The following is a 12830-nucleotide window of genomic DNA, read 5'->3' on the forward strand; positions in this document are numbered from 1 at the left end:
GGCCGTAATAATGAACTGTTGTAGACATTCATTGCATACTGAACACACCATCATAAATTCGGAACCAGTGTTGCACATCCGCATACCATAAATTACCTCGGAAGTTGCAGTTCGCAATGAACCAAAGAGAACTGAGGAATTGAACTTGAGACGGCATACATTAGTTGCCGTGTATAAGCGACATGATTGAATGAAGATAAGAAGTCGGCGTGGTAACTGTGTTTTTATCTTTAAGTGCATGCCTGTATCCCGCTGAGAGGAAAAAAATGAAGAGGTCAACATCGGGGGAAAATCAATGATACAAACAGCGAAATTTCTTCCTGTATTCATTTCTTGCCCTTACCTCAAATCGCATCGTCGCAATAGGTTCTTCCCGGCCAGAAAATTCTGAAACATATATCTAGAAACAATGCCAGCCTTTTTCTTGTCCCCTTTGTTTTTTCTTTCTGTCAAGTAGTGTGCCTCCACCGACAGCATCCATGCTTAAGCCGCATAGCTCCCGTGTTACACGCCTCACAACAACACGCGCACAGTGCTCACACGCTGGCCGTGCATACTGCAGTCTACAATGCCTTTATATAACTCGAGAGTGTTGGATGCTACCCGAGAGACATTTCATCCAGCTGCCGCCAAGGACATCGAAGACAATGCAGCGTGGCGAAGAAACTCGGCACTGGAGAGAGGGGAATGAATCTGTCTGTGGAAGCAGCAGCTGGTAGCCAACGATTCCGGCAAATTTTGCATTGTTGATAGAGGCTTTCATGGGTGAACGTCGCTTAAGCCGTCTGATCTCGTGGCTCCGAATACGCTCACAGTTTAGTACTTAAGTCCCGCACGATATTCGACATTTCTCTTTCTTACTAGTCTCGCCTAGGTAGGCCTCTTTACAGCTGCAATGGGCACGTGGCAACGTTTACAGCTTCTAGCTCTTTTCCAGGTCATTTCATGGGTTCATGCAAAAGGCAAGTGGATCGTTTCGTTTCCCTTTACAGATGTTGTCAAACAATGCAAATAAAATCTGTCGAGTGTTTACAGATGAAACGAATATTGCAGAATGTATTATGCTGCTTTAGACATCATTTCATTGAATGGCTCGAACTGCGAGTTTTTTTGGTCAGTGCAGCAATCTTTCCATACATCCTAAATATACGCTTTTCAGGGCTATGCCATTGCTCTTGTATGTTGTGTAATGCTGTCTTGTGGCTATTTGATGAGTACGTTTGCTACCCTGTTGCGCACTTGCGTTGGAGAAGAATTAGGTTTTGTTCAAAGTTCAAAAAGTGGTTATACGCTTGGCAACAAATGTGCCGTAACATAAGTCCCAAGAGTCTGTTTATACAGGCAGGCGAACGTATTTGGATAGCTGTTCATGAAAGGATGATAACGTAACTTTGGAAAGTACTGGAAGCCTGCGATAGTCGCTTTATATATTCACTGTGCATGAAAATTTTCTGTGTGCTGTGTTTTGAGATGAAATATTGGTCATTTATTTTATATTTCAAATGCAGCCTTATTTCTAAGTGTAGCCTTTTTATTTCGACCGCCTACAAGAAGAGTCATTTTTGAAACTAATCCGAATACAGCGTTTGTTGGACATTCACTCGAACTAGGACTTCTTTTATTTTATTTTAGGTTTTATAATTTTCCTAAAATACCTTCGCTTCAAAATGCCTTCAGTTATTCTTCTCGACGTTCTCGTATTTTGTTTTTGCTCGGGAATGATAACCGACAGTTCATGACTTGTGAACTGTTATCGGGTGGCTATTGACGTTTGTTTACTCGTCCGTACAAAACAATTATCTCCCCAGGCCCAGAGGAAAGAAACAGGCGCTGCCTACAGCCTCCTAAAATGGAAGGTTGTTCAATCATCCTGCTCAAGTGGAGCTTCAAAGAAGGGTCAAATAAGTGCGAAAAAAACTTCGTCTGCGGTGACCACCCGAACAGCTTTGGTAGCAAACAAGAATGTATGAAAGTTTGCCCGCCAAGTAAGTAAAACAAAAAATAAAATGACCGAGTGCGAAAAGTTAAACGTAAACAGAATCACAATTTCCTTAGTTAAGAAGTCCCGTCTTATGGAGTTTTTAGAGACCAGTACTTAGATATTGACATGCTTACTGCCCTGCGGGGCTAGGACTTAAAGATTTGCTATGTTAAGACTACGTTAAACCAAAATAAATTTTCTATTCTTTTTTATTCTAGCCAGTAGAGTGCAATAAATAAAGTGGCTAATTCGCGTCTATTCGTAAAAGTATTACGTGAACACTATTACGCGAGACACACACATGCAGACACACACACAACGAAAGGCATGCACAAACATTTGCGTAACGTTTATATATATCTTGTATATTCCTTAAAAGCATATATATTACTTCGCTTTCCTTGAAAAACAAGTGATAAGTATTTCAACTAGACCATTGGACTAATACTTAGCGCAGGCTATGTATACAAACACCATACGGCCACAGACCTAGGCAAAGTTTCGTATTATAGTAAATGAAGGATTATTGCCATAGCCATGAAAATTATGCCGAGCGTTCCAGAAATCAACACCAGTTTTCATGGCAATGCAGTGCGAAAACCCGTGTGTTCTGCTGTAATTCAAGGTATGTTAGCAACGCTGTAGAAATCCTGACCGGGTCAACAGGCCGGGAACTGTAGCTGGGATCGCCCTCTGCACGTCGTAACTGCAATAAGCCCTGTGCACATTGAACATTGCTCATGAAAAGGAGAAAAGCACAAAACAGAGCCCACTAAAAAAACGTCAAAAAGCATACTGGGGTGCCAGTTGCGTGCCGCCCGACCTGTCCTCGTCTTCACTGTGGGTTCTTTCAACGCTACATCCTTCGTTCAAGCTCTATGCCGAACCACCGGATCCCATATTATGATTTGTTTTACGCATACAGAACAACCGAGTAGCAGCCATCATATCTGATGAATTAAATGATATAAGACCGCAAAATAATCTTTAGTTTGTTTACTCTACAACCGTAAGTATTATTGAGGCTTGTCGCGAAGAATGGCAATGTTCTAAAGAGAGTCTCAAAAGAGCCTGTGCTCTCTTTCACGCAGTTCGTGGGAAGAAGCCGAAACCAGAAAAAGTGGACTGCATGTCATGGCTCCTACGTGGCAATGTATGCTACCGATATCGCTTTACGTGGTACCCAAACCGTAACGGTGTACCACGCTGGGGCATGCTCTACACCGGTTGTGGGAAATGGTCGAACCGACTGTACTTCTACGACTGGAAGAAAAGAAACTGCCGGGGTAAGTTGACAATAAAATTCGACTTTTTTTCTCCAAGAGACTGATGAAGCGGACACAATTATGAAGAGAACAAGGCTGGTGGAGGAGGGGGCGAAACAGGGCACAAATGTTGTGTGCGACTGTTTGTTTAAAATTTTTCCTTCCTTATCTAGTCTACCCAGATATGGTTCGTCAGCTTGGTTCCGTGCTAGCTCTCAAGCTATCTAATTAAAATGAGACCATGCTACTTAGCTGCATCAAACTTCGCTCCATATTATAATACTGCATACGCATACTGCACAGAGTTAGTCGATTAACATATAATTTTGAATATCTAAATTCTTCGCGGGTTAAACGTGCAGACATGTATGCAAATAAAACAGCCTTGTTCATGGATGAGAGCATAATATGCATAAAGTTTCTATTAGGTCTGGAACTGGGAATATTTGAATAAGATACATGTCCCAGCGAATACTAAATTACATTCAACATTCGCTGCTTCACCATGCTCATATTCATTTTCCTTGACATTTTATTTTATTGAAAAATACTTTTTTTTCGTTCCTGCTTCTATAAGTACTATTTTTCGATTCAGCTTAACGTGAAGCAGTAAAGAAACAGAAACCAATTTCGCTCCTTTTTGTTAACCTCGATAGCCAGCAGAGGAATAGTATCGCCCGAGACATGTAAAGGCACTCACTTCATGTTTCCGAAATTCACTTGTAGGACGCTCAAAGTTTTTGGATTCCGTTCGCATTGCTTATCTTACTTTCAAAAGATGGCAGGCAAGAAGCAGTTAACGGTTTATTTCTTATTAATGTTCCCACACAGTTGACGTGTTTTTCATAATTCGGTGTGTGCCCTAAGCGGCTTATTCTCCTGGTTTGTTTTGTTTTACGCGGTCAAAAAAAGTATTTTACCTGTAGTTTCCTGTCCTCTTGCACTGCCTCGGGAACTGAGAATTTTGCAGTTCTTCAGCGGCAGAGTTTTTCTTCCTGTGTCACAGCTGCATAGTGCGACACCAACACAATGACCTATTGTTAACAGCAGCCTCTAGGCGGACTGCGAAAATGCGCTTCTGGCACTACGCACGCAAGGACTGCTGTGTAAGCGCCTGACGTAGTTATTACACTCCTCGAGGTAAAGGGAAATAGAAGTGACGCTTTCCTGCGTTATACTGGGCGCCGCTGCGAAAAGCATAGCGCCTTCTTGATGACGACATTGTAAAATGGTTATCCATGAGCCTTTGAAAATATTCTTGACAAGGTCTGCCTTGTACGATGGCTGGTAACCAGAGCATGTAAGCGAAAATCTTCGATAAGAAGGATATCTGTGGAACTTTAATGAACTCATGCTATCGGGCTGACTCGCTGGTAAGAGTAGAAAATTGTTGTTGTGTTCTTAATTGTAGGAAAGCACACTTTTAAGTATGTTTGTTTTTCTGGCATGGCTTGAAGACACAAAGTAATATGTAAAAAAATATCGACCTGACAACGCAAAATAGATGAAATTTTCTTGCTTTGCAAGCTGCCACACCACATTACTATCCTGATTGAAACTTTTCAGCCACCTCGAATTTTCGTTTTCAAAATCAAAAAATAACTAGCACGAAAGAGCATTCGAAGGAGTCTGTCTTATTCATGATATTAGAGAGCAACTAGAGGAAGGATCATAAAACGCGAGGTCTCATTCGGTACTTGGGCGTGGTCAATGTCTTTTTTGTGCCCATGTATTCAGCAAAGTTACCGAATTCAATCCATTTTCATAACGCAAATGTTGAATGGAGATATTTATGATTGAACTTCAAATTAGAAAACTGTGCTCTCCTAACATGCAGTGTTATCCTAGATGTGTAGCTTATTTTAACGCACAGTTGCTTTTAGTCACGGATTTATCAAGAGTACTGGGTGCAAATAATCCAAGGATAATGTTTTCGAAGTAGCCAGTATTCTTGCTTCTCCATTCAGAAAATAATGCAAGAGTTAAGAAGTGTTGTAGACATAAGCTGTTAACAGTGCTTCTGCAGGACGGATTCTCCCCGCATCCAATGAATACGGTCCCGTGATGCATTGAGTGTTATCTTTCTCTTCACCTAAACGCTGCTTGGTGGCTTACAGACTTTCAAAAAACTTTTTTTTTGTTAGCGTTCTGTGTTTTATGATATTGGAACCTTTCCATTGAAGAACAAATTCCATGCCCCAGGAGACGTTTTTTTTTGTAAAGTCCTCTCTCAACTGCGAAGTAATCTCCGCGTTCGAATACGGAGCACCCTCGCTTCCGATTAATACAGAAATGCTGGTTCAGGTTAGGCATACAAGGTGACATCAAGAGAGAAAAATCGTTCAAAGAAAAGTAGATATTTTAGCTGCCGTGTAAAAATTTCCGACATGTGGCTATGCCTGGGGGTAGTGAATTTGGTTAAGAGACAGAAGTTGACGGCTCCAAAAATGATTCAGTAAAAGAAATAAAAATAGACCAATACAAATAATAAAAGGCATTTGAATTGGGCTCATGTTCATCAGCGAGTAATATAAGAAGGTAAAATGATGAATTTCAATTTCTTACCAAGAGCCAGACAAAATTCACTCCATGAAAAGTGCACAATGGTATGAGTCAAGGACGAATTAGAATTTGTCTGGAGCGTAAAGTCGTCTAAATAGGTGAAATATATGAAGGAGGTGGACATTATAGTATACACCATTATACGAAGAGCGGGCAGGAGAGGGAGAAATACTCTCAAACACGTGCACTGCACGACACCCCACTGTCGCTATCCTCCCCTGGGCTGAAAATCCAGCGCGCAGAGCAACGTTCGGCTGGTTAGCCATCGGTCAAGCGCGTGTTTGCGTCTGTACAGCAAAAGCTGAAATGTTGTGCGGAAAGCCAACATCCTCTAGACATCAATGTTTTATTGCCGATTGTGGCAATAGTCGATGGAAGTAAAAAAAACAAAACAAAAAATCCGCAAGTATGTACGCGCATCATGTTATGCGGAGGTCTCAGCGCGTGTGCGATGTCTGTTTCTTCACCGCTTTCCAGCCGACCCCGCGTTGCACTGGTAGTGGACGTAGTTGGCGAACAGACAATATTTGCGCCAACAAGCTTAGGCATCAGCGCATTTTGTGAATGAAACGCAGACAAAAGCAAACCCATCGCCCGTGCTTAATGTCGGGCGCGGAACGAAGCACAGCGCCTGGTTTGCCTAACTATACCCTTTACATAATATCAAGAGATCAAGCTTTTCGATGTTCTTGGCAAAGCTGTTTTAATTCAGCAGTACACGATGTAAGGACTTTACAAATGTGGCCACAACTTCGTTTCGCCACCCCACATGTTCACGAATATCGGGAGCGTGTGGGCATCGCCACCTGAAAAAGAAAACATGCTATTAGTACAAAAATACTTATTTAATTTGCACAATGTCCTGAATGATAGCGGCGACACAAACTTTTACCCAACTGCAAAGTGAGAATTCAAAAATGTAGCCCCGGCAACGTAAGAAGAAATAACATACAGCATGCGCAGGACGGTAAACTCTGCATGCATTGTAATGAATCATTCTACTGAAATCACATCGAATGCACTGTAAGAAGATCCACTATGCATGACCATGCCAGAGATAAGACAAACGCAATGACTTGAGTAGTGCCCCTACCCGACCTATATTGGAATTCCCAACACTGGTTGGGCTATTCGGCCTGTCAGTATAGCGGTAATAGCGTTCCATTAGCGTACCAACCTTTCTGTCCCCGTAATTATACACTTTCTGGTATTTATGAGCCAGTGAGTACTGGTGGGAGCAGAGTATAGGCATGAATGCGCGTTGCTTTCAGTGAACTGGCTTGTAACGCTCGCAGCATGAACAGCCCTACGTGAGCGGCAGGAGGAAGTGAATTTCAATTTCATTGCGCGTATCGCCGCAAAGAAACACTGCAATGATATGAGGTGGGTTCGTTGTGGTCACAGAGCTCGCTGTTGTCTCCCGAATGTTCACTTTGTGAACGGAGTACTCTGCCGTAAGCTCTGCATTTAAATTGTCACACTCACCTTGTCCAAGCAGGCAGCGCAAGCGCTAGTTAGAAACTGTGCTCCACGAAAAACGAGATATTTGATTGATGTATACGATCTTGAGTTTCAGGACATTTCGCTTTCGTGTTTCGAACATGCAGTGCTGTGCAACGTTTGGCTTGCAGGCAACCGGCGTCAAAAATTACACACATGAACGGCGAGCATGGCACTCACCGATGCTGATCGTTCGCTCCGTCGAAGCATGGTCGCTTGCTCCAGCTGGTTGTTGCAGGCGTTAATGGCACAGCACACACAAGGATCAACAGGAGGTTAACCCCCACGCACCATTTCTAGGCTTGGCAGGAATAAAAAGGGCGGATGACACTGCCAGAAATCACAAGCTGCTTCGTCTGCAGCCCACGGGCGGCAGATTATCAGCCCATGATGGCGTCGGCGGCAGGCGGCGCTCGGGTTAAAACAAACATGGCGGCGCCCAGGTATCGAAACTAAAATCGTGTATAGAAGAGAGAAGCTTCTGCCCGAGAGCATTCTTTGTTTTTGCACAGGCCACGACTTCAATATACCGTTTCGCTTTCTTTTTGCAATTTGTTTTTCACCGAGTTGACTGACAACTACTTTGGCCAATCACAACACCAGTGTGAAAAATTGCCTTTCTCCTATGTCTACTATTTGTTCAAGCGCATTTGTTGAAACGGGTACAATAAAAAATGACGCGGATTCGTGCCATTTCACAATTTTTCACACTGGCAATTTTTCACACTGGTGTTGTGATTGGCCGAAGTAGTTGTCAGTCGACTCGGGGAAATACAAAATGCAAAAAGAAAGAGAAACGGTATATTGAAGTCGTGGCCTGTTCAAAAAAACAGAATGCTCTCGGGCGGACAGGTTTTCTCTTCACTTTTTTATGAGCAGCATATAAAATGGAGGAATATATTACAAAGGCGTGAGCACTGCTGAATGTCGAATTCTGGTGCTCTTGCATATTTTTTATTGTGCGCTGAAGTGTTATCAAATCTTAGTTTCTTTTAGATGCTCTTTGCATAAAATGCAACAGATGGCTTTAATGTTTCTATCTTTTCTTTTTCAGAAATCAAAAGGCCAAGACATACAGCTGAATAACGCGGATATTGAGTAATTAGTTTCGTTCGCAATAAAGAAGGAACCTTCGAGGGCACAACAATGTATTAATAAAAGTGCAATCCAGGCACAAAGATTGAGGCGTTCACTATAGTTCCTTGTGACCCACAAAGGAAGTGCTTTTTAAGAAAAGGTGTTCAACGCAATTTTACACAAAGAGCAAAACAGCATGCAGGTATATAAGGATACCAGCTACAACTGCCTTTTTATATGCAGGACGCGTAAGAGTCACTGGAGTGAGTGCGAAATGCGTCGAGTCGGTGCCGGGGAGGAGTCTGATGCGTATTTTTCTAAAAATCAAGACAACATAAACAAACCTACTCTAGCCTGCATGCCTACAAAAGTATAAAACGTGCACAGATAATATTTAAAAAATATTTTCCAGCAGTGCCGTTACTTAGATGTCAAGAAACGTAACTAAATTGTGCTTCTTTAGAATGGCGGCCTCGGAAAAGTTATTTCTCATGAGCAAAGCCTTTTTCGCTATCCTCATTATACCAGTCGAAATATCAAGCGCTTCATACAACCGTGAAGGCGCTAGATGCCGCCGTAGTAGAATGAGCACTCGTCTTCTAACCTGTCCTGCTTACAGGCCGTGGCTCCAGTCATTATGGCTGCCGCTGGTTTCTCTAAGTAAGCAGCAGTACAGAAATTATCGAATTGTGTACGATGGAGGAGTGCTTAACGTAGTGCGCTGCAGCTGGCATCCAGTGTTGCGCTCTTTTCTTCTGTCCCTGCATACATATTGAGTTTCCTTGATGCAGTACAGCACTCCCGGATGAAAAACGTTGAAACTGCATTTGAAAGAGGATATTTTGTAAAAGGGCATACTACAATCTTTGCTCTTTGTACGCCAGCAGCCATTTGTGTTGAACTTACCAGTCAACATATCAAGCCCTTCCTACAACAGTGGATGGGCTAGACTCTGCATGCCGCGCCGTAGTAGAATGAGCACTCGTCTTCTAACCTATCCACTTTACAGGCCGTGGCTCCAGTCATTATGGCTGCCGCTGGTTTCTTTAATTAAGAAAAGGCATTCAACGCAACTTGACACAAAGAGCAAAACAGCATGGAGGTATATAAGGATAACAGCTTCAACTCTTCTTTATGCAGGACCGCCGAACAGAGAAAGCCTGCTAAAAAGCATTTATTTATTGGGTGAGCTAATTAGGGCTCACATTCATAGCAGTGCCTAATTAGCCGGAAAGGTGAGGGCTGAAACCGCTTTAAAATTGAAGCTTGTATGAAAGAAGCGCTATTTCACGGTGCATTGCAAGTTGTTAGGATGGTCCTCCTCATTGAATAATCTCGTTAGACTCGCTTCCATGATCGTTGTCACTTTTGAAACATTGTTTCTGTTGCTCCCATTGTTGCGAAGCACATAAGTGAACAATAAATCGCGCGTTTTTTTTTTTTGTGGTCACAGCTATTAGAAGTTCAATATCCTCGTCCTCGGTCGACCTTCAACTATGCTACTACATTGAACTACTACCTGCAATTTAGCCACTGCTGCGCCTGCTGTGTTCTCATTACCCTGCAAATGTTTGGACTCTCGTCCTCCCATCTGCCTTTCTGCCGCCTCTTGTTAGGATGGCCTTCTCATTTTATTGTTCAGTTATCCGTAATCAGCGGCGATAAATTAGGCGCTCGCCACGATGAGGTACTGGCGCCGGAGGTGCTGGCATCGTCTGGTTTATGGCGGCGAACCTAGTCTAGCCACTCGCCGTGATGAACCGCTCCCATCGCAGACAACTCGTTTCAAGCAGAGAGTTTGAAATGCGCGCGATCCACCAGCACGGGCCGATTAGCCTGCAGTCAAACCCTCTCCGGTCCTCCTCACATTTCTCCCGCAAGATGTGCTAGTAGCCTTGATTGTGCTTGAACGGCTGCTTTTGAGCCTATGGCCAGGCATGGTAGATATAGGAGGCTGTGGCCCAAAAATTACCTCCTTCCCTGCATGGGCCACAAATGTTTGCCTCCAATATTTTGAAATAAAAATAGATACATAAATAAACAAAACGTATGGTGTGAAAACCAGGGTACAGAGATAATACTTACAAACTAAGCAAGCAATACCAGTACGGCGACGAACGGAAAGCTTAACAAATGGGGTCAGCTTTCGAAGATAAACCATTCATACCGTAGTATTATTGAAGGGACCCTCAAAAATTGCTAGGGGCCTATTGTAGTGCGACGAATGTGCAGAAGTGGCTTTTGCGGGTACGGTGTGAAATTTCAAAGCTCTGCATGGACCCTATAATTAAGAAGAATTTTTTTTAACGCGTGCCCACTGAATTCACGGGGGGAGGGGGGTGGAGGAGAGACGCGGCGGTTAAGTGTCGCCCTAGTCGGTTGGGAGCTATTGAGAGCAGAAATTTGAAAATATAATTTATAAATTATGGGGCACGCGCAGGGCTTTCAAATTGGATTCGAATACCCGCAAAGACTACCTCTACAGGACTTTTGCATTAGAGTATGCCCATCAAAATCAGTTTAAGATGCCTTTAAACAAGAAAAGTTAGGTCACTGTACTTTAAATGACGAGATTTCGTAGGTAAGGTGCACATAAGGGATTCCCGAATGGAGGACGGTAATGCTTTTTCTGAAAAAGATCTACAGGCAAATCGGCTGACAAACAGAGAGGCGTGGTTAACATGTGAAATAAGCATCTCTGTTTTATTAACATAGAGTCATCTTCGAGGCAATGAACAAAGAGGAAGTGTACCGAAAAAAATACGACCAAGCCGAAGTACATTATCTCAAGTTGCACATAAAGGATGCAAACTTCTAATGAAGTTTTGTTCAATCACTTCTTCAACTGCCTTGAAGGCGGCGCCTCAAAGGGGGTAGATTTAAGTGACTCAACCCAAGACGACAAGTAGAAGCATGTTCGTAAAGAAATAAACATCACACCGCTGCCCGGAAAAATTAAACAAGATACGAAATCTGCTTGAAACTGCTGTCGAACCTTTTAAGAGAGCAGGCTCGTGGGCAGACATTTAAGACATATGCACTAGCATAAACAGGAAGTAGACACAATGGAGGACGACCGTGCAAATTCCATAGTCCTTCGTTGGAATAAAGGACAGTTTTGTAGCGTAAGCTACACTGGCCGAGGTTTAGCAGCTTCGCGTGGCTCCTGGAGAGCCATGCTGCGCATGCGCAAGGAGCAGTGACGTCACACGGCACACAGCTGGCGCGCCGGAGCAGCCGCCGCCGTGCGCGCCTCGCCAGTCTGTGCATTCCAGAGGAGTGACTTCATAGCCGCGGAACGACGCACTGGCATTGGCGCGTGCCCAGCTGTGCGCCTCCGTTGCGCAGTTGACGCCGCGCCAGAGCCGCTTGATAGCGCCTCTCATTTTGTGAGCATGCGCATTGGTATCAGTGCGGGTATACATATAGCGGAGCGTTGGCCTGTGCGGTATAGCCATGGAGAAGGAGAGCGAAAATGCTGCTCAGCGGCAATATATGTTCAGCGGCTCAGCGTAGCTCACGCTACGTATATCCTGGCACAGACGAGCTAATCCACTGCTAATTTTTTGCTGTGGTTAACATGCCCCAATTTCGGAAAACGCGAAAAATTATGGAGACTCGTACGAACTGCGCAAAACACGCTTTTCTGTCAAACTTTCTCCTCGTTTACACTCAATCTCTTGCGCGTCACCAATATGCACCGTAAGTGGTGCTGTCGACGCCACTGGAAGAGCGCGAGCACCGGCCGTTGAAGATCGCACTGCGCGCCGCTCGTGACTGCCTGCAAGCGCCGTTGACAGCAGCCGCGTCTCTCCAGCTTCGTGCTTCTTCTTGCCTCCGAGTCTCTGTCTAAGCTACGCAGCCATGGGTGAGTTGTCACTGCTACTCAGCCTTCCTATAGCGCGTTTGTGCGTGGTACACCTCAATGCAATCGCTTGCATGCCGGTCGTAGTTTCTCAACGCTGTGCATAGCGTTGAAGCCGCAGGCCTAACTCGCATTGGCTCTGCTCTGGCTCTTTAGTGGTGGTAGTCGAGTACAGCGTTCAATAGCGCTAAAGGACCACGACCCCGATTTGAGATTTGCCCAGGTTTCTTAGCTATAGCTTATCCGGAATACATTGGTTTCTCGCTTCACGAGAACGAGCTACGAGAACCTCACTCAATCTGTCGGCACGCTCAAGCCGCTAGCCTCCCTCTGCTGTCTGTAAAAAAAGTGCGTCTTTATTCTTTTTTCACACTTTACTTCGCAACTCGCATCTAAACAGCGCTGGAAGATGAACTCGGCGCTTTTCAATGCTTGCTCATTAAAATGTTCGATCTACAAGCCAGTAATGTTGAGGTGCAGTGTTACGTATAATCGCTCAACTGAACGTGGTCCTGGCTGTTCTCGGGTACCGCTCCTACTGTGCGCTGCGCAATGCATTTCATGACCGAGGAACGGCCAG

At 44.1% G+C, this 12830-nt stretch overlaps 2 protein-coding genes across 2 annotated transcripts in view; both read left to right on the plus strand.

Moving 5' to 3' along the window:
- The first annotated feature begins 606 nt into the window (after positions 1-606).
- On the plus strand, positions 607-8488 carry LOC144105547 (uncharacterized). The gene is made up of 4 exons (XM_077638668.1): positions 607-962; positions 1809-1985; positions 3073-3267; positions 8363-8488. Exons 1-4 carry the CDS (start codon positions 896-898, stop codon positions 8392-8394), a joined length of 471 nt encoding a protein of 156 aa, XP_077494794.1. The 5' UTR covers positions 607-895; the 3' UTR covers positions 8395-8488.
- A 3671-nt stretch (positions 8489-12159) lies between these two features.
- LOC144104952 (uncharacterized) overlaps positions 12160-12830 on the plus strand; it is a 51518-nt gene continuing 50847 nt past the window's right edge. The window contains exon 1 of the mRNA XM_077638181.1: positions 12160-12253. The gene's annotated coding sequence lies outside the window, so the exon portion shown is untranslated. The remainder of the gene's footprint in view (positions 12254-12830) is intronic.

The sequence above is a fragment of the Amblyomma americanum genome, chromosome 9 (assembly GCF_052857255.1).
Source record: "Amblyomma americanum isolate KBUSLIRL-KWMA chromosome 9, ASM5285725v1, whole genome shotgun sequence".
Lineage (NCBI taxonomy): Eukaryota > Metazoa > Arthropoda > Arachnida > Ixodida > Ixodidae > Amblyomma > Amblyomma americanum.

What these genes read in the sequence shown, in the direction of transcription:
- LOC144105547 (XM_077638668.1), top strand. Translation starts at nt 896, where the DNA reads ATGGGCACGTGGCAACGTTTACAGCTTCTAGCTCTTTTCCAGGTCATT. An exon ending in TTCATGGGTTCATGCAAAAG is followed by an intron (nt 963 to 1,808) that starts GCAAGTGGATCG and finishes TTATCTCCCCAG; the next exon opens with GCCCAGAGGAAAGAAACAGG. An exon ending in GAAGAAAAGAAACTGCCGGG is followed by an intron (nt 3,268 to 8,362) that starts GTAAGTTGACAA and finishes TTTCTTTTTCAG; the next exon opens with AAATCAAAAGGCCAAGACAT.